The sequence below is a fragment of the Salmo trutta genome, chromosome 21 (genome assembly GCF_901001165.1).
Source record: "Salmo trutta chromosome 21, fSalTru1.1, whole genome shotgun sequence".
Lineage (NCBI taxonomy): Eukaryota > Metazoa > Chordata > Actinopteri > Salmoniformes > Salmonidae > Salmo > Salmo trutta.
Genome location: NC_042977.1, coordinates 17111552 through 17138502, shown reverse-complemented (window position 1 = coordinate 17138502; position 26951 = coordinate 17111552). Strand labels below are relative to the sequence as shown.

At 44.0% G+C, this 26951-nt stretch overlaps 2 protein-coding genes and 1 long non-coding RNA gene across 12 annotated transcripts in view; all 3 read right to left on the bottom strand.

The window, feature by feature from the left end:
* Positions 1 to 9601: 9601 nt before the first annotated feature.
* Positions 9602 to 10812, bottom strand: LOC115156834 (uncharacterized). Of its 2 annotated transcripts, none has more exons than XR_003868334.1 (2): positions 10174 to 10812; positions 9602 to 9957 (listed from the first exon to the last, which is right to left on the bottom strand). It is a non-coding gene; the product is annotated as an uncharacterized LOC115156834 (long non-coding RNA). The 2 variants fall into 2 exon arrangements; XR_003868333.1 differs by having other exon boundaries at positions 10189 to 10812.
* Positions 10813 to 16821: 6009 nt separating this feature from the next.
* Positions 16822 to 26951, bottom strand: part of asph (aspartate beta-hydroxylase) — a 29610-nt gene continuing 19480 nt past the window's right edge. For 5 of the 9 annotated variants that reach the window (XM_029704563.1, XM_029704567.1, XM_029704560.1 and 2 more), the window contains 7 exons: positions 21457 to 21534; positions 20554 to 20625; positions 19383 to 20366; positions 18733 to 18834; positions 18561 to 18599; positions 18348 to 18392; positions 16822 to 17512 (listed from right to left, as the gene is read on the bottom strand). In XM_029704563.1, the coding sequence (XP_029560423.1) occupies positions 17457 to 17512; positions 18348 to 18392; positions 18561 to 18599; positions 18733 to 18834; positions 19383 to 20366; positions 20554 to 20625; positions 21457 to 21534 (1376 nt within the window). In that variant the 3' untranslated portion in view covers positions 16822 to 17456. The remainder of the gene's footprint in view (positions 17513 to 18347; positions 18393 to 18560; positions 18600 to 18732; positions 18835 to 19382; positions 20367 to 20553; positions 20626 to 21456; positions 21535 to 26951) is intronic. The other 4 variants (XM_029704566.1, XM_029704561.1, XM_029704564.1 and 1 more) reach the window with 4 other exon arrangements.
* LOC115156833 (cylicin-2) lies at positions 23503 to 25939 on the bottom strand. The gene is made up of 4 exons (XM_029704570.1): positions 25804 to 25939; positions 25625 to 25693; positions 25009 to 25050; positions 23503 to 24465 (listed from the first exon to the last, which is right to left on the bottom strand). The coding sequence occupies exons 1-4, from the start codon at positions 25838 to 25840 to the stop codon at positions 23993 to 23995; spliced, it is 621 nt and encodes a 206-aa protein (XP_029560430.1). The 5' UTR covers positions 25841 to 25939; the 3' UTR covers positions 23503 to 23992.

Below are 26951 nucleotides of genomic sequence, written 5' to 3'. Positions count from 1 at the left end.
AAAAAGAGGGCAAGCCTTTATCGTTGGCTTTTCTACAGAAATGTATGGTGATCGACTAGGAATGCCTTAAAGATTGACCAGTCAAGGATCGACCGGCTGCTAACCACTGGCCTAGAACAACACATCACCATAGTTGCTCAAGGCAGTAGCCTGCCCAACCACAGGTTACTGTTTGGAGGGAAGGGTAGCACCAAGCACAGCTAAACTCACACCGTGAGGGTCAGCCACATTTACCTGGTAAAACCTTGCAAAGGTACTGGGCGATACCCAGATGGCAGCCGCTCATATGTCAGAGAGGGGGACTCCCTTAAGCAGTGCCCAGGAGGTGGCAACTCCCCTGGTGGAGTGCTCTACCACAGAGGATGGGGATGGGCGGCCAGCTAGGCTATATGCTTGCAGGATAGTGTTTACAATCCAATGTGACAACCGTTGTTTTGAGAGAGAGTACAGGGTAAGCCTATCTCCAAAGTACACAAACAGCTGATCAGAGCGACAGATCTCCTGAGTCCGCTCCATGTACGCATTTAGGGATCTCACAGGACACAGAGCGAGTACATCAACATCAAGAGCCCCAGGGTGCATGGAGATGTACAAGGCTGTCAGCACCATTTCCCTGTTCACGTGACCTGGCGGCAGGACCTTTGGTAGGATTAGGCCGCAGAGCTTGTCTTACCCGGCCTAGATGATAACACTCATCACTTACAGATAAAGCATGGAACTCGCCAACCCAGAAACGCTGTCTTAAGAGAGAGATATTTCAAGTCCATAGCGTCTAACGGTTCGAAGGGAGGTCTAAACAGTACTCGACAGACTCCCTTAAAAAAATCTTTGTCTGCCAATCGGACCATCCTGCTCTTCATCATGGAATGCTGAAATAACAGCTGCATATACCTTAAGTATGGATTCAACTCTGCCAGCATCAAACAAAGACCTCAAGAACTGGAGCACAGTTTTTATGCAGCAAGATTCTGGAGCAACCCCCTGCTCCCCACACCACTGGCAGAACACGGCCAAGTGGCCCAGGGGGGTTGGATATCGAGAACCAGAGGGAGCACTGTGTGTTTCTCTCTGAGGCCAACAGATCCACCTCCGCTTCCCCAAAGAATCCCCACATTATTCGGGGATGTAGTCACCACTCCTCTTCCGTAGGGCCTTCCCTGGACAGCATGTCCGCTGCAGTGTTCAGAATCCCTGGGAGGTATACAGCTTCTAGTGGGGTCAGATTCTTATGTGACCACAGCAGAAGGGTATGTGCCATCTGGTCATCTTCTGGTCTTGGACAAAAGGATTGAGGTGATCTACAATTTTCTGGACTCTCTCTCTTCGGTGAGGCGAGCCCTCAATAGAAATGAGTCGATCCGCATGCCCATGAACATCAGTTTGTGTGGGGACCAGGTGGCTTTTTTGATGTTCAACCTGAGGCCTAGCTCTGAGATGTGCCTCAGGATAGATGTCGTGTCTGCTGCTGCCTGTTCACGTGACTGAGCGCAGATTAGCCAGTCACTTAGGTCATTTAGTACCATCATCCCTTGTGATGTTAGGGGTGCTAGAGTGGCATCCATGCATTTTGTGAATGTTTTTGGTGCCAGGGAGAGGCCGAAAGGTAACACTTGATACTCGTACACTATGCCGCTGAATGTAAAGTGCAGTAACTTCGTGTGAGCCGGGTGAATCAGAACGTGGAAGTAGGCATCTTTTATGTCTACAGCCCACTGGCCTGGGATGATAGGCTGTAGGATGTGGGACAGAGAGCATCTTGAAGGGGAGGGTTTTCAAGCACCGGTCAAAAGGCCTCAAGTCCAGGATGGGGTGAAAGTCGCCATCCCTCTTGGGGACTAGGAAATATTCTCCATAGAACCCACTGTGCTGTTCTGATGGTTCAAGTTGTCTGATTGCATTCTTCTCCAGAAGGGAGGCAATCTCCAGTTGGAGAGCTTCTCAGGGGGTCAGTTGTTGTAGTTCACCAAACCCCTCTGAAACTGGAGTTTGTACCCCTGTAGTATGGTGTCCAGCACCCAGGGGGACTCCACAAGCTCCTCCCACTTTGACCGATGGGCGTGGGAGAAGTGGCCGATGCTGGGGCCACACCCATCAGGATGAGTGAGGTGGCCCGTCCATCTTCGGAGCAGAGGGACGGTGCTTGTTATGCCGCTGCCTGTGCTGGTGGTGGCGCCACTGCTGACCAAGAGCCTGTTGACGTGGCTGATCAGGGCGTGGCTGGTTTGAGGGTGGGCCCAAGCGGCCTTTCAAGGCAGGGGAGAGCTGAGGTCTAGACTGAATGGTCTCTGGGTAGGGTAAGGCGGTGCAGAGGGACCCATGAAAGACTGCGGGGTCTCTCTGTCCTTCTGCAGCTTCGCCGTTTGGTCCAAAATGGCGTCCACACCAGGACCAAAAACTTGGCCTGGGGAAATGGGGAGCTCCCTAAACTTTTTCTTCACGGAGGCTGACATCTTTGTCTGTGAGAGCCAACAATAGATGAGATGACAGTACGCAGGGCTTTCCCATTAGCATGTGACATCTCAGTGTTTGAGGGAGCGGGGTGTGGACACCGGAGTCATTTCAGCCGTCAGCTCAGGGCCACCGTCGGTGGACAGAGAGACGCAGACTCAGTCTCAACCTTTAAGTCTTTACTGAAGACTTATCTCTTCAGTAGGTCCTATGATTAAGTATAGTCTGGCCCAGGAGTGTGAAGGTGAACGGAAAGGCTGGAGCAACGAACTGCCCTTGCTGTCTCTGCCTTGCCGGTTCCCCTCTCTCCACTGGGATTCTCTGCCTCTAACCCTATTACAGGAGCTGAGTCACTGGCTTACTGGTGTTCTTCCTTGCCGTCCATGGGAGGGGTGCATCACTTGAGTGGGTTGAGTCACTGACGTGGTCTTCCTGTCTGGGTTGGCGCCCCATCCCCCCCCTTGGGTTGTGCCGTGGCGGAGATCTTTGTGGGCTATACTCGGCCTTGTCTTAGGATGGTAAGTTGGTGGTTGGAGACATCCCTCTAGTGGTGTGGGGGCTGTGCTTTGGCAAAGTGGGTGGGGTTATATCCTGCCTGTTTGGCCCTGTCCGGGGGTATCATCGGATGGGGCCACAGTGTCTTCTGATCCCTCCTGTCTCAGCCTCCAGTATTTATGCTGCAGTAGTTTATGTGTCGGGGGGCTAGGGTCAGTCTGTTACATCTGGAGTATTTCTCTTGTCTTATCCGGTGTCCTGTGTGAATTTAAATATGCTCTCTCTAATTCTCTCTTTCTCTCTTTCTTTCTCTCTCTCGGAGGACCTGAGCCCTAGGACCATGCCTCAGGACTACCTGGCATGATGACTCCTTGCTGTCCCCAGTCCACCTGGCCGTGCTGCTGCTCCAGTTTCAACTGTTCTGCCTGCGGCTATGGAACCCTGACCTGTTCACCGGACGTGCTTGTTGCACCCTCGACAACTACTATGATTATTATTATTTGACCATGCTGGTCATTTATGAACATTTTAACATCTTGACCATGTTCTGTTATAATATCCACCCGGCACAGCCAGAAGAGGACTGGCCACCCCTCATAGCCTGGTTCCTCTCTAGGTTTCTTCCTAGGTTTTTGGCCTTTCTAGGGAGTTTTTCCTAGGGAGTTTTTCCTAGCCACCGTGCTTCTTTCACATGCATTGCTTGCTGTTTGGGGTTTTAGGCTGGGTTTCTGTACAGCACTTTGAGATATCAGCTGATGTAAGAAGGGCTATATAAATAGATTTGATTTGATTTGATTTGGACAGGCAAGCTATCAGACTGTGTAGGTATGCCTGCAGCAGAGTGGTTTCATTCATGAGGTGAGCCACCATTGCCAAGGCCATGAAGGTGTGGTCGTCAGCAGCCCAATGAGCTCCCGGAGGACAGCCGGGAGACCTGCTAATGATCTCCCTGTCTGGGAGGACCGAGTTCACCTAAGCCCAAGTTTGACGCAGTTCATTGAAGAACTTGGGGCACTGAGGAATGTAAACTCTGCCCGGGTTGCTGTTAGGGTCTAGATTAATATCCAGAGCTTTCAGAACCTTATAGAGGAGCTCCTGCATATCAGCTGATGAACAGGGCGCTTCACTCTGAGCCCTCTCTGAGCCGTGGTTTGCTGACCCAGAACCGGCCTCAGAGGTCTCTCTGTCTAGGTCATTACCAGCTAGGTTGGAGATAACATCAGGATCCTGTCTTAAGTCTTCAACTTGCATTATTATGCACCATAGTGGTGTTTTTTCATTTTCGTGATGGGAGAGTTCAACCAATTACGTCATTGGTTGATTGAGCCTGCTGTCTGATCTAAAAACGAACAGAGTCATGTTTTGTAGCAATTAGCGTGGCCTTTGTGTTTCGCTGATTGGAAGATCACGCTAGCAGGAAGTAGATATGGTGGGCATTGTTCAGTAGAGCCATTGGACTTGTCTCAATGATGTTCCCATCTGTCACAACATTGCAGGATATCTAGGTTGACATTTTTTCCTTGGCTTTGTGAAGACTACTGCCTGACTGGAGCTCTATTATTTTATCCAATTGTGTTCCCTCCATCTAAAACAGGCTTTTCAAAACGGGGGTACTAGTTTCTACAGGTTCATGGGAGCTATGTTACCATGCACTGTCTATCCGAGATGGCTACCTAAATAATTACAAACAATAACTGCTTCTGATGATTCCTCTTTCCAAGAAGAGCTGGATGATGAACCAGTTTATAACCAGTTATTATGCTGATAGTATATTCCTTGTTTTTGTAATTTTTTAAAGCTTTTGCATTGCCTTTGTCTAAAGTATACTACTATTCCAAGGGTGCATTTAATCTCCAATGATGCAATGCTCCACCTAGTTAGCTTAGCTGGCTAGTGGTGCACGACTCCCGGATTTTTGGAGTCGACTCTGACTCCTGTGATTGGAGTCAAAAGGAGTCGACTCTTGCTCGACTCCCAAAAGACGGATGCGCACACACATATACCAGTGGAGGCTCCTCAGAGGAGGAAGGGGAGGACATTCCTCCTCAGTGAAATTTCATAAAAACACTAAAAAAAGTTATCCTTTCAGATTAAACTATACTTAATATATGTCACCAAATAATTGATTAAAACACACGGTTTTGCAATGAAGGTCTAAAGTAACTTCAACAGCACTCTCTGTGGTAGCACCATGGTATCCGGAGGACAGCTAGCCTCTGTCCTCCTCTGGGTACATTGACTAAAATACAAAACCTAGGAGGCTCAGGCCTCACCCCTTCCATAGACCTATATGGTAATTATGACCACTTCCAGAGGATGACCTCCAACCAATCAAAGCTTTTGCAGTATGAACTGACAGGTCATCCATCCAATCATAGGATTAGGATCATGAACCTAGTTTATTGTATTGGAGTTGTGCTGCAAAGCATTATGGCGGTGTTCTTTATTTTAATTAATTTTCTATATTTAATGTATGTGTTTTTATATTATCCAAAATTATCAAAAACTTACATCCCCACATCAAAAATGTCTTACAAAACACAGGTATAAACAAGAAAATACAAAATACATATAAACTCAGCAAAAAAAGAAACGTCCTCTCACAACTGCGTTTATTTTCAGCAAATTTAACATGTGTAAATACTTGTATGAACATAAGATTCAACAACTGAGAGACAAACTGAACAAGTTCCACAGACATGTGACTAAACAAAAATGTAATAATGTGTCCCTGAACAAAGGGCGGGGGGGTCAAAATCAAAAGTAACAGTCAGTATCTGGTGTGGCCACCAGCTGCATTAACTTCTTATGGCTGGGTGGCAGTATTGAGTAGCTTGGATGAAGAAGGTGCCCAGAGTAAACTGCCTGCTACTCAGGCCCAGAAGCTAAGGTATGCATTTTATTAGTAGATTTTGATAGAAAGCACCCTGAAGTTTCTAAAATTGTTTGAATGATGTATGTGAGTATAACAGAACTCATATGGCAGGCAAAAACCTGAGAAAAAAATCCAACCAGGAAGTGGGAAATCTGAGGTTTGTCGTTTTTCCAAGTCTTGGCCTATCCAATATACAGTGTCTGTGGGGTCATATTGCACTTCCTAAGGCTTCCACTAGATGTCAACAGTCTTTAGAACCTTGTTTGAGGCTTCTACTGTGAAGTGGAGGGGAATAAGAGCTGATTGTATCAGGTGTCTGCCAGAGGGGCATGAGCTTCAGCCATGCGCACGCCCTTGAGAGGTAGCTGAGTTCCATTGCATTTCTAAAGACAAAAGGAATTCTCCGGTTGAAATCTTATTGAAGATTTATGATAAAACCATTCTAAAGATTTATTCTATACATCGTTTGACATGTTTCTACGAACTGTAATGGAATTGTTTTAGTTTTCGTCTGGCCTGCGCGTCGTGAATTTGGATTTGTGAACTGAAGGTGCGAATCAAAAGGAGGTATTTGGACATAAAGGATGGACTTTATCGAACAAAACAAACATTTATTGTGGAACTGGTGTTAGGGGGCTCTTAAAAGAGCCGTTTCACTCCACGGCATACTGCCATGGGACTTCACCTGCTGGCGATGAGAAGTTAGGTGGTCAGCTTCTTCCTCACCGGGAGTGCCTGTCTGGGGGCGTTGTTGGCACCTGCCCTGGTGACATCAGGAAGGGGAACTGAGTGCATTCTGATGAAGATCAAAGGTAAGTGAATATTTATAATGCTATTTCTGACTTCTGTTGACTCCAACATGACGGATATATTTTTGGCTTGTTTTTGTGTCTGAGCGCCGTACTCAGATTATTGCATGGTGTGCTTTTTTGGTAAAGCTTTTTTGAAATCTGACACAGCGGTTGCATTAAGGAGAAGTTTATCTAAAGTTCCATGCATAACACTTGTATTTTCATCAACATTTATGATGAGTATTTCTGTAAATTGATGTGGCTCTCTGCAAGAATCACCGGCGGTTTTGGAGGCAAAACATTACTGAACATAACGCGCCAATGTAAACTGAGATTTTTGGATATAAATATGAACTTTATCAAACAAAACATACATGTATTGTGTAACATGAAGTCCTATGAGTGTCATCTGATGAAGATCATCAAAGGTTAGTGATTAATTTTCTCTATTTCTGCTTTTTGTGACTCCTCTCTTTGGCTGGAAAAATGGCTGTGTTTTTCTGTGACTAGTTGCTGAATTTTAATTGAGATTTCTGTTGTTTGAATTTGGCGCTCTGCACTTTCTTCACTGGCTGTTGTCATATCGATCCCGTTTAACGGGATTTCAGCCGTAAGAATTAAGTACTGCAGTGCATCTCCTCCTCATGGACTGCACCAGATTTGCCAGTTCTTGCTGTGAGATCTTACCCCACTCTTCCACCAAGGCACCTGCAAGTTCCCTGACATTTCTGGGGGGGAATGGCCCTAGCCCTCCAATCCAACAGGTCCCAGACGTGCTCAATGGGATTGAGATCCGGGCTCTTCGCTGGCCATGGCAGAACACTGACATTCCTGTCTTGCAGGAAATCACGCACAGAACGAGCACTATGGCTGGTGGCATTGTCATGCTGGAGGGTCATGTCAGGATGAGCTTGCAGGAAGGGTACCACATGAGTACCACATGGGGCGGCAGGTTAGCCTAGTGGGCTAGTTACCGAAAGGTTGCAAGTTCAAATCCCCGAGGTGACAAGGTACAAATCTGTCGTTCTGCCCCTGAACAAGGCACTGTTACTAGGCCGTCATTGAAAATAAGAAATTGTTAACTGACTTGTCTAGTTAAAAAGGTAAAATACAATTTTTAAATGAGGAAGGAGGATGTCTTCCCTGTAACGCACAGCATTGAGATTGACTGTAATGACAACAAGCTCAGTCTGATGATGCTGTGACACACCGCCCCAGACCACGACGGCCCCTCAACCTCCAAATCCATCCTGCTCCAGAGTACAGGCCTCGATGTAACGCTCATTCCTTCGACGATAAACGCGAATCTGACCATCACCCCTGGTGAGACAGAACCGCGACTCGTCAGTGAAGAGAACTTTTTGCCGGTCTAGCGACGGTGGGTTTGTGCCCATAGGTGACGTTGTTGCCGCTGATCTCTGGTGAGGACCTGCCAAACAACAAGCCCTCAGTCCAGCCTCTCTCAGCCTATTGCAGACAGTCTGAGCACTGATGGAGGGATTGTGCGTTCCTGGTGTAACTCGGGCAGTTGTTGTTGCCATCCTGTACCTGTCCTGCAGGTGTGATGTTCGGATGTACCAATCCTGTGCAGGTGTTGTTACACGTGGTCTGCCACTGCGAGGACGATCAGCTGTCCGTCCTGTCTTCCTGTAGCGCTGTCTTAGGCATCTCACAGTACGGACATTGCAATTTATTGCCCTGGCCACATCTGCAGTCCTCATGCCTCCTTGCAGCATGCCTAAGGCACGTTCACGCAGATGAGCAGGGACCCTGGGCATCTTTCTTTTGGTGTTTTTCAGAGTCAGTAGAAAGGCCTCTTTAGTGTCCTAAGTTTTCATAACTGTGACCTTAATTGCCTATTGTCTGTAAGCGTCTTAACGACCGTTCTACAGGTGCATGTTCATTAATTGTTTATGGTTCATTGAACAACCATGGGAAACAGTGTTTAAACCCTTTACAATGAAGATCTGTGAAGTTATTTGGATTTTTACGAATTATCTTTGGAAGATCGGTTCCTGAAAAAGGGACGTTTTTTTTTTTTTGCTGAGTTTATAAATGATTGGAGACAGGCGCAGGAATACCTAATAGGGGGTTTTAATACTCTACCCAAAAACACAACATGCTTACTATGTCCTGGTTAGTAATTTCTCAACACTTAGGATAGCATTCATTATTAGTTGTACATAGATTGCATGAAAATTGACTGAATTGAAACTGACTCACCGGAGAATTCTGATGCACGTGTTCTTTTACAAGACTAAAGGTAAATGTGTGTTTACCTGTATTGTGGCAACACGTTCACTTTTAGTTTTTTCAGACACACACCTCTCCTCCACTCCTCTGTAAATCAGATCTCCAGTGCCCTGCCCTCTCTCTTTATGGCCATGTCTGAAGTTCCCTACTACGTCTAGGCTTTGAGTAGTCCCTGTATAGGTCTGCAGTTGTGTCAAAAATACATGCTCTTGTTGTTCTCTTACAGATTACACATACATTTTTACACGCACACACCTTTTTCAATAGTTCTTATTTTTTGTAACCTTTTTACAACACACATTCCTGTCATGTTCTTTCCTGTACTTGAATACTTATTAATTCTAATGTTTTCATAGTCGGTTGTTTAATTTGTTTATTAATATCTCCTTTAGACTTAATCTGCTTATTTCTTCCCTACACCTTTGCAGATCTAAGACAAGATGAAAGTAAAAACACATTCTCTTCCTAATTGTTCCCCCCCCCCCCACCTGCATTTTGTCAGACCAGTGAAGATGGTGGTAAACTGTACTATTTGTATGGACCCTAGGTTACCTTTTCCCCCATTGTTATCATACTAACTGTACGTCGTATAACCTTAGAGGTCCTGCTCACCCGATGTACCATGCCAGGTGTGTATAATACTGACGTTAATGAGAGAGGGAAGGGGTTAAGGTGTGGTCTTTACGCCCAAATTTCACTTAAATATAACTTCCAAATGAAGAGAGACAAGGAGACAAAATAATCTGGGGGAAAAAAGTATATTTTTATGGACAATGGTTCTTAAAATAACCTTGGTGTTAGGGGGCTCTTAAAAGAGCTGTTTCACTCCACGGCACACTGTCATGGGACTTCACCTGCTGGCGATGAGAAGTTAGGTGGTCAGCTTCTCCCTCACCGGGAGTGCCTGTCTGGGGGCGTTGTTGGCACCTGCCCTGGTGACATCAGGAAGGGGACCATTTGGCGTGCCCATCTCCATCCGGAGCGGCTACTGGAATGACCTCTGTAGGTAGTTGTGGAGAACACACGTGGCCTTCACGCAGGCATCGACATTTGAGGGGCTGAGACCAAGCACTCTCCGATACATTCTCCACCGGGCTGTCAGAAACCCAAAGGCGAATTCAAAAATGAACCTTGCCTGGAATAAGGATTTTAAACCAACTTTGGGAAAAGTTATAGTCCTATTGAACATTCTGTAAAGTACATCTCATGTCACATAGGGTCTATTAACTAGAGAGCCCTTTAGCTAGCTAGGTTGCACATAAAATATATCTAATATCATCAATTACGGTATCAAAGGCTTTAAAGACTCACTAGAATTTAATTTACCGGAGACAAATTGCCAGGCGTTCAACTGGGCTGATGGACTCCCGGTAGTTGGTATCCATCCGGGCAATCCTGGCTCCAACCATCTGGAGCAGGTGATCGAACTCGCGTCGGTCCAGACTAAAGTAACTTCGGAATTCCTCTTGAATGAGATGGTGTAACTCCCCTGCATGCTTTCAGGACTTCAACCATCTCTGGACTCACACAGACCTGCGCTTTCGGTGGGGCTGGTCCCAGCCCAACAGCACAATCAAAACCCTTTCCTCAACGTTGGTCTCATTGTTGAAAGAGCCTACTCTCTGCTATCTTGAGTATTTATTATTGCATTTCGCTCCAAAGCTATGCATTTTGGAGGAAAATTATATTATAAGCGCTCACAATACATTTTTAGATGTTATCGAATAAATAATATGCAATTTGGCAAATAATGTCTTTACATTTTATTCATTTATGTAATTCCAGTTTTTTTTACTGGACATGTGCGCAATAAATATTCAACATTCACAATTTGCTAGTTTCTGTCAAAACTAAGAGTACAATTTGATGCATACATTCGATTTATCAAATGTATGCACCACACAGAACGCACTGCAACTGCCTCTCTAACGCAATGCTGCAAGGCAAACGCAGCGTTCCATTGGAAATTAATGTATTTCTGGTGTACCAAAACGCAATGACACAGTCGGTGTGTTCGAAGCGTTACAGGCTGACTACACCGATCGAGTCGCATGCACGAGCGTTGCAAAATAAATTTAGAAATCTATATCATTCAATTTTTGCACCCACACTGCTCGTGCCGCCAACAAGCATCTGCATTGCCATGGACTAAAATAGAAGTCAGTTCTATTTCTGACGCAGATCGCGCTGCAAGTCCTGCCTTTCCCATCGCCTCATTGGTTTATAGAAGCAGGTACCCACATGCCATCTCCTCATTGGTTATACCCACGTGGATGACTGAAGATGAACGAGGTCAGTGGCAGTAATGCACCTAATTTATGAAAGCTGCCAATCGCAATATAAAGTCAAGAGAAGAAAAAGCCTGGATGGCTTTTTTGTGTGGATTAATTGGCAGAGTAGAGGACCTTGTGTATTTCAGGTAAAATAATAACTCAATGTTTACATCCCAGGACAAATTAGCTAGCAACAGCAAGCTAGCTAAATGGGACAAATTAGCTAGCAAGTGCAAGCTAGCTAGCTAAATTGCCATAAATGTTTAATGCTTTTTGACCTGTCCCCAAATTAATATAATTGGTTCAGAGTTTGTTTTGATATTTTAACCTGCCTGTCTTGATCGCCTTTGGTGTGGGGGGACAAAATACATTTATTGCACGATGGCGCGCAGCCGTTTTGGATTCCGTGTTAGGATCGGTTATACTGTCACATGGTATCAATGATTGGAGACAGGAATACCTAATAGGGGGTTTTAATACTCCACCCAAAAATACAACATGCCATGAAAGGCACGGGGAGAAGCCCAAAACAATCCCATCATCCATCAAAAATTAGATTAAAGAGAGAGGTTGATGCAGCGCATTTTTTTTCGCGCGCGCTGAAGTAGGCTTTCCACTTTCCTCCGGTATTTATTTCGCAAAGATGATAACACAATCACTCTGGACAGACACAAGCAAAAACTCATTGTATAAATGTTGCAGCAGCCCAGGCTACACCTTAACGTTAGAGATTAAAGTGTTTTCAAAAACTATCTGCCAAATACAGCCTTAGCTACTGTCCAAGCAACCAGCCAACAACACTGTAGGCCTATTGGAACTAATACAAAAATATGAATTTTACAAGTAATTTACTACGAAAATATAGGCTCGCTTGCCTGTAGTCTAAAACCCGGAAATAAGTTACATCTGGTTTGTTCAGCCATACATATGGGGAAAGAATAGGGTTTTGGAATAAACACCGAAAATAAAGTCAGAGGTTAACACGGGCTTTCTTTAATATACGTTTTGTTCTGAGATAAGAGGTCAGTTAACATGACCGTTATGAATTAAGAAGCCTTTATTGGATTTGTTTTTTAGTACTACATAAATTCCTCAAAATTCACAAAAAGTGAAGTTAGCTGATGAAGATTATCAGATAGAACACAACATATACGATCTGCTAAACCTTATTTTCTGCGTTAATCCATGGGCTTTGTCCAACGAACGATGGCGGAGTTAGTACCTCCTAAAAAGACAACATTACTATTTCTCTCTATTTGGAAAGGGCGCAATGCAACGGCTGCCAGAGCTGCGACCTCGACGGTGGAAGTGGTTTTGCCGAATGGAATCATGGGAGTTTGAGCCTTGAACAACAAAAAATATTGTTGCAAGCCAACTATAAATATCATACTATAGGTTTTTGATGGTCTATTTAAAAATGTTATTTGAAGACAACCAGAGCAACATATAGCAGGGAGTTCCAATATGATCAGAAATCTATAGACAGGTTATATAAATGACTATCCATAATTTACTTTATTAGTTATCTCAGGGATTCTGCTTGAAAACGTCACAGAGAAGCAATTTCTGGTTTTGTTCATGACTAAACAGTCAATAAACATGAAAACTACACTAAAACTGTGTAGGACATCACTAAATAAGTCATAATAACAACCCAAATGTTAAGTGGTGAAGTTGCCCTTCAAAGGTCCAAAGCAGCCATTTTATCTCAAGATCAAATCATTTCTATTTCTCAAACACATCTTAATAAGAACTACTGCTCAAGTACTGTGATTGTTTTCAATTAAAATGGTAAAAAAGAAAAAAATTGCATCTTAACAAAGCAATTTCTCAAGCAAGAAGTTTGGTAGCTGTGTCTGTGAGTGGAGAGAGAACTAAAAACTAGCTGTTATTGGCAGAGAGATTTGGAACTCTTAGTGATGTTAGCAGGCAGGCCAAAACTCCATCCCACCAAAACAGGATGAATTTCAGGCAGTCTATTCAAACAGCTCTTACATTAAAAAGGCATTATCATTTTCATTATTTCACAGTATTATTCCAACCCCATAGTGTGGAAATACACTAAGTATACAAAACATTAAACACCTACACCTACCATGACAGACTGACCAGGTGAAAGCTATGATCCCTTATTGATGTCACTTAATCCACTTCAATCAGTGAGATGAAGGGGAGGAGACAGGCAAAAATTTGAGACATGGATTGTGTATGTATGCCATTCAGCGGGTGAATGGGCAAGACAAAATATTGAAAATGCCTTTGAGCGGGGTATGGTAGTAGGTGCCAGGTGCACCGGTTTGTCAAGCACTTGCAACAGTGCTAGGTTTTTCCACAGTCAACAGTTTCCCGTGTGTGTCAAGAATGGTCACCACCCAAAGGACATCCAGCCAATTTGACAACTGTGGGACGCATTGGAGTCAACATGGGCCCGCATCCCTGTGGGAAGCTTTTGACACCTTGTAGAGTCCATGCCCTGACAAATTCAGGCTGTTCTGAGGGCAAAAGGGGGGCATAAAACTAAATATTAGGAAGGTGTTCCTAATGTGTGGTATATATAAAACACAAGCAAATCGACAACACCGGGCCTTTAAAGGGTACCTTAGTGAAGTGTTATCCTGCATGGGATGGTGGACTAACTATGCGCATGTCAAGGTATTCCAATAACCAGTTACACGATAATAAACCACACCATGGTGTTGTCCCAAACCTTTATTGCAGCCCTGGAACAGAACATTTACATCACGTGTCAAACTCATTCCACGGACGGCCGAGTGTCTGCGGGTTTTCTCTCCTCCCCTGTACTTGATTGATGAATTAAGGTCACTAATTAGTAAAGAACTTCCCTGGGTGTCATTGAAAGGAAAAAAAACTCAAATCCGCAGACACTAGGTCCTCCATGGAATGAGTTCGACACCCCTGATTTATAGAAACTGTGACAGCCGTCCAACCCTGCATACAGAATGCATTTTCACAATAATTTAAAAACCTGTTAGCCTATACAGCTGGATACTATGTTTACCTCTATGTATAACATGTTTGTGTGTAAACCCCTATTCATATGTGAACTGCAATAAAAAATAAACACTGAGATTGTAGTGATGTTTTCGGTTACTGCTGGTTGTGGAATGTCTTTCCCTTGGAGTACAGTCCGTTCTGAGCAGCAGAGCCTCAACTGTCACATATGGCTTTGAGAAAAGTGAAGCACTTTCTTTAAAATTTTCATAATTAAAAAGGTCTGATACTAAAAAGTGTATTTTTATTTAAAAATCTAGAACAGATCAATCTCGTAAAGTTTTGTATAATGTAAAATTAACACGTTAAAAATTCACATTGACTTCAAAAGTGTTAGGGAATAGAAAAAGACCCACTAGTGTTATAGAAAAAAGACAAAATAAGTCCTAAGAACTAGATTGCAACCACTTGTTTTCGTGTACGTCGAAACAAACCGTTATTTGGTTTCCTCAGAAAAGATTTGCATTGCCGCATTCCCTACAGTACATCACCTTATCACCATTATATCATCCGGCAGGCCCCTTATTACCATGTACAGAAAACTTCTACAATGGAAAAATTTCAAACAAAAACGCACTCATCTGAATTCACAGAAACATTACAGCGTTGGAGGAACACAAACTAAGCACACGACTGAGTTTCCTTGAAAAAATTAAATCCTTTTTTTTCTCTTCACCATACAGCCTTAAGTTCAAAGCATGAGCTAGCATCATCCTTGCAGTAAAAACAAACCATGACAACATTATTAACGACTACATCAATATTAAATACTAGCAAAAGTCGAGTTAGATGTCGCTAGGACAGAGTGAGCAGGTTACACTGTCACGTTCCCTTCTAGATGTACAACAGCGTTTCTCTTTGAACAGTTGGTTTGGGGGGGGGGGTACTGAAACGCATGCAGAGGGACAATAAGAGGTGGTCCGGGTGTCTGCTAAATCAGCAACAATCACAGACATTCAAAAACCTTTGTTCCAAATGAAGCACTTACCCTGGGCTTGAGCCAGTTAATATACAAGTGAAAGTAGAACTGAGAAAGGGAACAAAAGTTTATGAACATTTTTTTTTTTTACAGTTTAAGTGTACTGAATGATGAATTTCGAATAATCATGTTGCTGTTGGACCATGTGTGTGCGTGTGGGGAGCAGATCTATTGGAGGACCTGGGACACTACACAGCAGCCTGTTTTACCAGGAGACTGGGTTGGGTCAGACCATTAACCCATAACAGCTACACCCACACTGAGCTGCACCTAAGGGTTACTACCATACTCTGAGACATGCCCTTCACTTTGTCTCCAGGTAAAAATCTGTTTTTCCCAGAACAAATGGCATATGTCAACATTTCTCCCATTTGGAGAGTTTACATCCAACCCAAATACAGTAAAAAAAAAGAAGAAAAAAAAAGACCACAAAAAAAAAGAAATAAAATAGTACAAAAATGGACACAAGCCTGGCTTGGGTATAACTCATTGTGTTCCGTTAGATGTTCACCATTCTGGCTAGAGGTATGAGTAAGTCAAAAACACTTTCAGTATTAAAGAAGTAACAGTGAGAGCGAGGTACTAGGAGTTGGAACAAACAAAACTGAAATTGAAACGAAACGAGTCTCAAACGCATCTTAATGAGAACTACGGCTCATAGGATTGTTTTATAGACATACAGTCTATAAAATGCACACACGCAAACATACACTATATATACAAAAGTATGTGGACACCCCTTCAAATTAGTGGATTCGGCTATTTCAGCCACACCCGTTGCTGACAGGTGTATAAAATTGAGCACACAGCCATGCAATCTCCATAAACAAACATTGGAAGTAGAATGGCTTTACTGAACACCTCAGTGACTTTAAACGTGGCACCGTCATAGGATGCCACCTTTCCAACAACTCAGTTCGTCAAATTTATGCCCTGCTAGAGCTGCCCCAGTCAACTGTAAGTGCTGTCAGCACAAGAACTGTTCGTCCGGAGCTTCATGAAATGGGTTTCCATGGCCGAGCAGCCGCACACAAGCCTAAGATCACCATACGCAATGACAAGTTTCGGCTGGAGTGGTGTAAAGCTCACTGCCATTGGACTCTGGAGCGATGAATCATGCTTCACCATCTGGCAGTACAACGGATGAATCTGGGTTAGGTGGATGCCAGGAGAACGCTACCTGCCCCAATGCATAGTGCCAACTGTGAAGTTTGGTGGAGGAGGAATAATGGTCTGGGGCTGTTTTTATTGGTTCGGGCTAGGCCCCTTAGTTCCAGTGAAGGGAAATCTTAATGCTACAGTATACAATGAAATTCTAGCAGATTTTGTGCTTTAACTTTGTGACAGCAGTTTGGGGAAGGCCCTTTCCTGTTTCAGCATGACAATGCCCCCGTGCACAAAGCAAGGTCCATATAGAAATGATTTGTTGAGATCGGTGTGGAACAACTTGACTGGCCTGTACAGAGCCCTGACCTCAACCCCATCGAACACCTTTGGGATGAATTGGAACACCGACTGCGAGCCAGGCCTAATCGCCCAACATCAGTGCTCAACCTCACAAATGTTCTTGTGGCTGAATGGAAGCAAGTCCCCGCAGCAATGTTCCAACATCTAGTAGAAAAGCCTTCCCAGAAGAGTGAAGTGGAAGCTGTTATAGCAGCAAAGGGGAGACCAACTCCATATTAATGCCCATGATTTTGGAATGATATGTTCGACGAGCAGGTGTCCACATACTCATGGTCATGTAGTGTACATCTATACACATTCTCAGTCATATACGTATGGAAGCTCACACACTCACCCTACATCACCAGACTCGTCTGTTCACCTGTCAGCATAACTTTGCCCTAGATATGCAACATCTTGACGTGTAGACTCAATACATACTGGTAATACAAAACTGCAGCTTTGCATCTTCACATTTAACAAAAAACTGAACTCGGCTCAGACGTGAAGTTCTTTGACTAGTAACATGTACCTCTGCTTGCTATACACAGGAAATGGAAAACAACCTACATTCCATTAGCGAAAAGCTACCCTCACATTATCTATCTACATCTGTAAGAGAAATTCATTGATACTTTTCATTATATGAAAAAAAAGGGAGAAAAAGAAAAGAAAACAAATATATATAGGGTAAATAAAAAATATCTAACAAGTTCTGGAAGTGAGATTTTACACTAAAGAAAGAAAAACAAGATTCTGAGTGTGCGAGTGAGAAATGGGAGACAGTGATGAATGCCGTGATGGCGCTTTTCATTCTCTGGAGGTGGGGAAGCGCGGCTGCGCGCGCTCAGTGGGATGCGATGTGGGCTGGTCCTCAATCAGTCTTACCGCGCTGAGACCGCAGGCTCTACGTTTCTATGGAAAGAAGATACTGACCTCACTAAGTGACAGTGATGGAATAAAAAAGCAGTTACCATTCAATTTAATTCATAATACAATTACATCTGGTAGAAAAAAACATTTTGACAACATAACACTTTACACGATTGATACATCATATAATAAAGAATTCAGCGCACAATCTAACAGACAAAAACAGGATGGAGGCCCTCTATTTCAGTTGTAGTCACATCACATGTCATTTAACAAAAATCCTCAAACAATATCAAGATATGGAAAATGCATGGTATGACTAGTTGACTAGTAGACTCCTGCGAGAGCCATTTTATAAGCTGTGTTTCATAAACCAGCCTCAAGGGGGAGCTATAGCCTACACTACAAATAGCTTCATTGGCCTTCATTACTCACCACAAGGGAGAGTTAAGTCTACCTACCTTGATAGGATTAATCCACAGACTACATGTGGCCTACACATATTATAGCACACGCTACCTACTAATCACGTGTGTCCTCACTGGCATGGGCTTCAAAGTCAGGAATATCTTATTATACGACATACAAAGAAAGACCGCCTATTTTTGTCTGCTGTGGATACATGCCCAAAGGTCAGCTTCACTGAGAAAGCTGGGCTTCTTAGATGGCATGAAACCATACTGCTGGTTAATAGCCAAAGTGCAAACTATCTATTAAACAATGATTATGGACTAATTACAGTAGGCCTGCATTCAGCTGTGAAATGTTGATTCTATGAAATGATGATTCTGAACTTGTAGAATGTCTGATTCTAAACTTCTTGCTGTACAATCATACAATAGAGTAAACATGAATGAGAAGATGCAATTGCATTATGACAAGTTTTTAAATTTAAAGTTTACCTGTTGGCTCATCTTCCATCTGTTCTTCTGCCTGGGAAAGCTCTTCTGTTGAAACGAAACATGGTGGACATTTTTTTTAAATGCTTCAACACACGTGCTTTCTACTGGACATGCTTTCAGAGAACAGGGTCAATGACCACCATGAAAGCTTATACAGAAGAGCTGCTCATAGTAATAACACTGGAGCGGAGTTAAAATAATCTTATCACCAACCTATCAACTCCTCTAACTCATCTACTTCAGCTTCATCCTCTGCAACAGAAAACCCAACAGTTGCAGTTAGTTAAAACGGAGAGAGAGAGGAGGCGCTGAAGAATGACATCAGAATATTCTTGCCCTCAACTGAGTGGAGGTATACGGACATAAAATCCCACTCAACACGTACCTGCAAACTCTTCCTGAAGAGCTTCCTCCTGTTGAGTTTTTTCTGATTCAGCTTCTTCTGTTTGTTCTGAATCTCCTGCTCCTGTTTCTTCTACCAGCTCTTCTGTGGAGCAAAGGAACAAGTTATATTACAACACTGTTGTTCAAAAGACAATGAATGACAGCCTCATATTGAGAATTGACGTATTCATCCACAAAATGAGCAGACTTTTAAGTTTCAAGTTTTATTAGTCGTATGTACGGGATATGCATGGTTTACACCATCCAACGATATGCTTACTTGCAGGTTCCTTCTCCACAATGCAACAACAATAAGAAATCATACAAAATGAGGTGGCATGAGCATCACAAAAAACAGATAGGAAAGTGAGTGCCTTATCCACTACCCCAAGATGAGATGGGAAAGGGGCCACTGCCCAACCTCTCTACATACATGTAGCTACTCTTATCAGATGAGATAATGTGTGCATACACTTCTGCAATGCAGCACCTGGTGTTCAACTGTGCTCGTTTTAAACTGTGTGAAGACAAACACCTCATCAGCAAAAACTGAGGCCTTGAGAGGATTTTCTTTCAATACTTTCTGGACCCAGATTAAGCCTACCCCTGGACTAAAAAGCGTTTGTTCTGTTCTGGATTATTTTTCCTTACCCTCCTCTGTTGCTGGCTCCTCTTCCTCTTCCGCCTCCTCCTCCACGGCTTCCTCCTCAACTAGTGCAGCCTCTTCTTCTGCGGGGGCAGCCTCTTCCTCAACAGCGACTTCCTCCTCAACTGATGCAGCAACTTCCTCCTCAACAGGTGCAGCCTCTTCCTCAGGTGCGGCCTCCTTCTCAACAGCTTCTTCTGTGGGAGAAGCCGCTTCTTCAACTGGGGCAGCCTCTTCAGCAACTTCCTCCTCAACTGGTGTGGCTTCCTCCTCAATGGCGGTGATATCCTCCTCGACTTGGGCGGCTTCCTCTACCTCTTCGACTGGGGCAGCCTCCTCCTCCTCGACTGGGGCGGCCTCCTCCTCCTCGACTGGGGCGGCCTCCTCCTCCTCCTCGACTGGGGCGGCCTCCTCCTCCTCCTCGACTGGGGCGGCCTCCTCCTCCTCCTCGACTGGGGCGGCCTCCTCCTCCTCGACTTGGGCGGCCTCCTCCTCCTCCTCGACTGGGGCGGCCTCCTCCTCATCCTCGACTGGGGCGGCCTCCTCCTCGACTGGGGCGGCCTTCTCCTCCTCCTCGACTGGGGCGGCCTCCTCCTCCTCCTCGACTGGGGCGGCCTCCTCCTCCTCCTCGACTGGGGCGGCCTTCTCCTCCTCAACTGGGGCAGCCTCTTCCACAGGGGCAGCCTCTTCTTCCTCCTCCAGAACCTCAGGCTCTTCCTCAATGATTTCAGGCTCATCCACCTCAGGCTCTTCTTCCTCCTCCAGAACCTCAGGCTCTTCCTCAATGATTTCAGGCTCATCCACCTCAGGCTCTTCTTCCTCCTCCAGAACCTCAGGCTCTTCCTCAATGATTTCAGGCTCATCCACCTCAGGCTCTTCTTCCTCCTCCAGAACCTCAGGCTCTTCCTCAATGATTTCAGGCTCATCCATCTCCGGCTCTTCTTCCTCCTCAGCCACCTCAGGTTCTTCCACAACCTCAGGCTCAGGCTCTGTAAGGAAGAGACAGCATTATGCAACTTAGCTGATAACGTGGATTTCCTGCCAAAACCAACTACAGCATTTCCCAAAAGTAATATTTAGTTTAAAAATGACGCTGGGTGATACATGTCTAGGATATTGGCTGACCTTTTCCTTCAAAGAATGTACAATTTCAATGTCTTCTTCAAGCTTACACACCTGATAGGGGAGCTGCAACTTCCTCTGCTTCTGTGGCCTCGATCACTTCTTCAACAACGGGTTCTGGTGCGGCTAAAGCAAGGGGACGCGGGGAAAGAGATAAGGGGGGTAGAGGGGAACAGTTAAGACCATCCTGATCGCAGTTGATCCTTTTACTTAAACTACGGCCTTATTAGGCATACTTCATCATTTTCTTCTCGCACAGAACGTTCCAAATGTCTTAAGGCACATTTAAGAAAGTGCACCAACTTTATGAGGTGACTTTCCATGGTGTGTCAATAAGGAAAAAAAGTGTATGCTACTTCAATATAGATTTCTAAAGTACTAACTCATAGACTTCAGAATAGAAACTGCTGACCTTAACCATGGTAGGTATATGTATGTAACATTAGTTTGTATAATGTGACAACAGGTATTGGTGTCTTGTTGACTGTAGGTGTAAGCATGTCGTGGGGTTTTACACAACAAATTGTGGCAAGTCCAGCTTATCAGAGCCAATGGTTAAAAGGGTAGAGAATGGCTCATGCTCCCACTGCCTACAGGTGGCAGACATGAAATCAATACAGTTTACATGTACGAGTTTAATGGTTAGCTCTTGACTTAGTCGTAGTAGCATCATGTGGGTGTCTGGTGGAGGACACAGTTCTACTGAGGGTAAATGTTTCATAAAGACCCTTTACATCACATACTATGATTTTAGCCGTGTTATGCCACGATTCTGCTGTCCCGGGAAAATGTCCACGTTGTGGGCAAATTCTTAGGTCGTAAACAATTGTCGGACGTCTTGGCTCGTTCGGGGTGACAGGGTCACTACACACATTTCCTCTCATGAGCTTTACCATCTACCACAGTTAATACAGGTGTGTGTGTGTGTGTACACGTGTAGACCAGCAGGAGTTCTACCTTCTTCCACAGGTGCTGCAGGAGCCTCCTCTGGTGCTGCATCTCTGGTAATGACGACGGTAGCCTTCTCTTTCAGCCCTGAGGGTTTTATAAGTGACGCAGGGGGATGAGGACGACATGGCAACAACTCTTGTTCAGGAGAAGTGCCTTTACGAAGACTACACCTCTGTATAATGTATACTGTATTTGGCATAGTAATATTCATGTAAACTCAGCAAAAAAAGAAACGTCCCTTTTTCAGGACCCTGTCTTTCAAAGATAATATGGAAAAATCCAAATAACTTCACAGATCTTCATTGTAAAAGGTTTAAACACGGTTTCCCATGCTTGTTCAATGAACTATAAACAATTAATGAACATGCACCTGTGGAATGGTCGTTAAGACACTAACAGCTTACAGACGGTAGGCAATTAAGGTCACAGTTATGAAAACTTAGGACACTAAAGAGGCCTTTCTACTGACTCTGAAAAACACCAAAAGAAAGATGCCCAGGGTCCCTGCTCATCTGCGTGAACGTGCCTTAGGCATGTTGCAAGGAGGCATGAGGACTGCAGATGTGGCCAGGGCAATAAATTGCAATGTCCGTACTGTGAGACGCCTAAGACAGCGCTACAGGGAGACAGGACGGACAGCTGATTGTCCTCGCAGTGGCAGACCACGTGTAACAACACCTGCACAGGATCGGTACATCCGAATATCACACCTGCGAGACAGGTGCAAGATGGCAACAACAACTGCCCGAGTTACACCAGGAACACACAATCCCTCCATCAGTGCTCAGACTGTCTGCAATAGGCTCAGAGAGGCTGGACTGAGGGCTTGTAGGCCTGTTGTAGCAGGTCCCCACCAGACATCACCGGCAATAACATTACCTATGAGAAGAAACCCACCGTCGTTGGACCAGACAGGACTTGCAAAAAGTGGTCTTCACTGACAAGTCATGGTTTTGTCTCACCAGGGGTGATGGTCGAATTCGAGTTTATCGTCGAAGGATTGAGCGTTACACCAAGGCCTGTACTCTGGAGCGGGATCAATTTGGAGGTTGAGGGTCCGTCATGGTCTGGGGCGGTGTGTCACAGCATCATCAGACTGAGCTTGTTGTCATTGCAGGAAATCTCAACTCTGTGCGTTACAGGGAAGACATCCTCCTCCCTGATGTGGTACACTTCCTGCAGGCTCATCCTGACATGACCCTCCAGCATGACAATGCCACCAGCCATACTGCTTGTTCTGTGTGTGATTTCCTGCAAGTACAGGAATGCCAATGTTCTGCCATGGCCAGCGAAGAGCCCGGATCTCAATCCCATTGAGCACGTCTGGGACCTGTTGGATCGGAGGGTGAGAGCTAGGGCCATTCCCCCCAGAAATGTCAGGGAACTTGCATGTGCCTTGGTGGAAGAGTGGGGTAACATCTCACAGCAAGAACTGGCAAATCTGGTGCAGTCCATGAGGAGGAGATGCACTGACTGTAATTTTTGATTTTGACCCCCCCCCCCTTTGTTCAGGGACACATTATTCCATTTCTGTTATTCACATGTCTGTGGAATTTGTTCAGTTTATGTCTCAGTTGTTAAATCTTGTTAAGTTCATACAAATATTTACACATGTTAAGTTTGCTGAAAATAAACGCAGTTGACAGTGAGAGGACGTTTCTTTTTTTGCTGAGTTTATATGGCTAGTAACAATATAGTAATGTACATTGAGATTTAGGTCTAGGAGGTCATATGCATAAACCTTTAGAAATGAACATAATTAAAAACACAACTATAACATTTAAGGACTGATTTGGGTTTACATTTGCACTTAAACACTGAATTGGTATTGTGTTCTGATATGCTGTGAAAAGGTGAGGTCTGCAGTGCTAAGAGATAGCAAGACAGGGGAGCAAAGAAAAATAAAAAAGGAAAGAGTATTCCAATAGAAACGACTGGGAGGGAATGCCCATTTAGGCACAATGTCTAACCCAAACCTTGTGTATGCATACAATTGGCCATTTGTGTAACACCAAAACATCTTATTAAAAAGTGGGAGACAAGTGCACTTGATAACAGGAAACCTTCAAGAATCCACCAACTTTATTAACAAAGAACAAGCACATAGCTGATCCTTTCCTGAGTTCCATCTCCACCAAATGCAAAATAAATCATTAAGTCCTTGTCTAATTCTACAAATATCTTGTCTAGCGACTTTAAATAAAGCTATATTTACTGATGTAAATTAACACAAAACTAAACCACATCTGAAACTAAGCTTACAGCACCTTGCTGTCCTCTTGGCACCTTTCCTTGTCCAGTTCATACTTCCATAGAGAACAGCATTATGATTTTTTCCACAAGCAGGAAGTGGCTAAAACACTATGCACTATACATTGCGGAAATGGCTGTCCTGCACAGTATGGGGTTTCCTACTCCCCTTCGCAGGGGTCTGTCACTGGAGACCTCTCACAGGTGGTTTTTCTCCTGAATCTTTTAACATCTGTGTCACCAGAGGGAGTGAAAGATCACTGACATCAGTGCAGGTGTGAAGAGTTTAGCATCATTTCCGGACCCCCTTATCAGACATCTTGAGCTTTTTAGCAGCAGCTTTGGGAGACTCTTTATTTTTGGCGTCTTTGGGGACCTCCACCCTCTTACCCTTCACCTCTTTCCCTGACTTCTTGTCTGGCTTTGTCGCATTCTTCTTAGCTTTCTTGCCCTGCTCCTCTTTCTTATTTTCTCCCTCCTTCTCTTTCTGCTCTTTGTCTCTCCTAATCTTGCCCAAGGTCTTCTTAAACTCCCCCTTCTCTGGCTTGTCCTCCATCCTAGCTGCCGTTGCCACCTTAGCCTTCTTTGCCACTTCGTCCCTCGTCACCCCTAGGACCTTCTCCTTCTCCCTGGCCAGGATGTTCCTCACCTCGGCCAGAGCCATCTTGGCAATCTTTTTGGCCTCCATTCGCTCATGGATGATGGCCAGCTGCTGGTTCATGGCCTCCCTCAGCTTCCAGCCCACGTCTTTGGTAAGAGGGTTTTCTGGGACACGAGAATACCATTTAGCGGCTTTGACAGTTTTTTCACTGCCAGGCTGCTAGGGTCACAACGCAAGCATACTGCTGACCACACTTCAAGCGTTTAGTAGGTTGCAAAGCACCCTGGGTAATTGGATTTGCTGACTGGGAATGTTAGGATAACAACAACTGGCATTTTTCTGCACGTTGGAAAGGTTTCGCTTTCCAGACAACATCTGTGGTCAAACACGTTTTGCTACACAGATGGGGTTCAGTTGGTCCAACAGTTATATGATGTTGTCCAATATTACACTCAGCACACCACGCAGACATGATGGATTTCAATCATTTCATACCAAATACCTTATAACTGCAAAAGGGGTAGTCAAATACAACATGCGGCTAGAAACCAATTCATGATTGTATGTCAAGAAGCAGTCATGTTTTTTTTTACCAGTACACTTAAATTCAAAAGATCCCAATATGGTTATTAGAACTATGGTAAGCAAGACTTTCATAGCTCAAACTCTACTGCACACTGGAACCCACACTGTTCCTCATGCAATACCTTTTTTGGCTTTTCTCTTGGAAACATGTCCTGGATTTTTATCTGAGGTTTAGGAAAACAAAAAAGTTCAAATATGGATATAGTCTCAGTAAGACTGGTGTATCTGCTTGGTGCTCAACCACCAATAGGAACAGCCGAATCGCAGAGCTTACCTATAGTAGGGGAGAGCAGCCGTTACAACAGAACAAAACCAAGCTCAACCAATAACAGATGGAGGGAAGTCTTGTACACCTCTCAGCTTTCATTAACACCCTTGGCAAGCTTACTCATGGGTGGGGCTAAGATTTTCTTTCCCAATCTAATAGTAAAGCCTTTGACATAGAGCTTTCGAGAGTATTGGTAGTAATAATGCAGACAGAATCTACTTGGGCAAACCCTCGTCTGGCATTGCCAAATAGTGGCTGCGGGTGAAGTCACAAAATCAGGGGCAAATTCAGTATGAATTAACAAAACTAAAAACCAGCCAGACCTCAAACAGATTCTATGTTACAGCCCCGCCCCAAAAAACGAAACGTGCATGTTGATAACATGGAAAAGCAGACAAAACGCTTCAACACATTTTGAGAGCATGGACTAGACTACAAAGCAATCTGGACACTCATCCACAACAAAGTACCTTCGGTCTCAGTAGCCGCCTCTTTTTTCTTGACCTTTGTTTTTGGAGATTCTGGTTCGATTAAGTTGGCTAAGAAGATTAAAAAAAAAATATGACCACCAACATAAATCAACGCTAACTTAGCAATGTTAAGACTTCAAAACTTTAGCAGAATATACAGGTTTCTTTAGCTAGCAGACCTGCTTTCCATGAATGATATGCCATGCATTCACGCATCTGAAAATTGGCATATGGCGTAGTCGGCTACTCAGAGCTTCTTGAAGTTTTGCTCTCAGCAGAGAGAATAAAAAAAGGGGAGCAGGTGAAGTACCTCTGTGTCTCGCTCTTTTCCGATCGGGTCGAGGTTCATCTGATATTTTTCAAAAGGAACATGGCATTAGAATCTAACAATCCTGTGACCATTACTAATGAACACCAGGCAAAACTAATATACAAAAATTACCAGAACAAAATTTGACAACTCAAAACATGCCCATGCCAAACCCCAAAGGCGGACAGATGCTACCATTCAGGGCTCTACGCTGACCTTTTTTACAAGGAGCATGTGCGCCTAAGTTGAAAAATGTAGGAGCACACCAGGAAATTTGGGAGCACAGTCAAAAATATTTGGAGGTAATAAAGCTAGAATCCTTCATTTTTCTAGGCGCACTGGTGCTCCTAAATACAATTCCAGGTCTTACAGCAAAACATTTAGGTGCAAATACAAGTAAAATGGTCCCACTGTGGACCCTGCCACACATTCACGATTGCTTTGTGCTTACCCATACCTCCTATTCTGATAGTTTTATTACATTACTTGTAAGAGTATGACTTGGAAATGATGACCATGTGAGTGTGACATGACTGTATTACTAATTTTACACTTTATCAATACATTTGGAATCATATTTGTCAATGGTGCCAAAGACCAATCAACTAAAACAATAGATGGGTAGTTGCAATGGAAATATTTAAGATTAGTAAAGTTCATATTCAGTTTAGAGTGATTAACAAAATGTTTAGCATATTTATATATTTTTCCCTTTCTGTAATACACATGATATCCAGTGTTCTGTTCTTAACACACTGGTTGGTCACATGTTATGGATTAAACTCATATCTGTTGATAGTGATTGGAGGTACAAGGACCGAGGACACTGATTATTATTGTATTCTGTGAAACAGTGATTCTGTAGCAGCTGACAGTCACTGCCTTTAGTTTTTTACTTCCTACAAGCTTCTTTGACTGGTGTTGTCTCCCTGTTGCAACTTGTATTAAACCAAATTGATTTATGATTGACTTTATCTGCGACTGCTCTTCTTTTGTTCACCTGGAAATACATTTTAC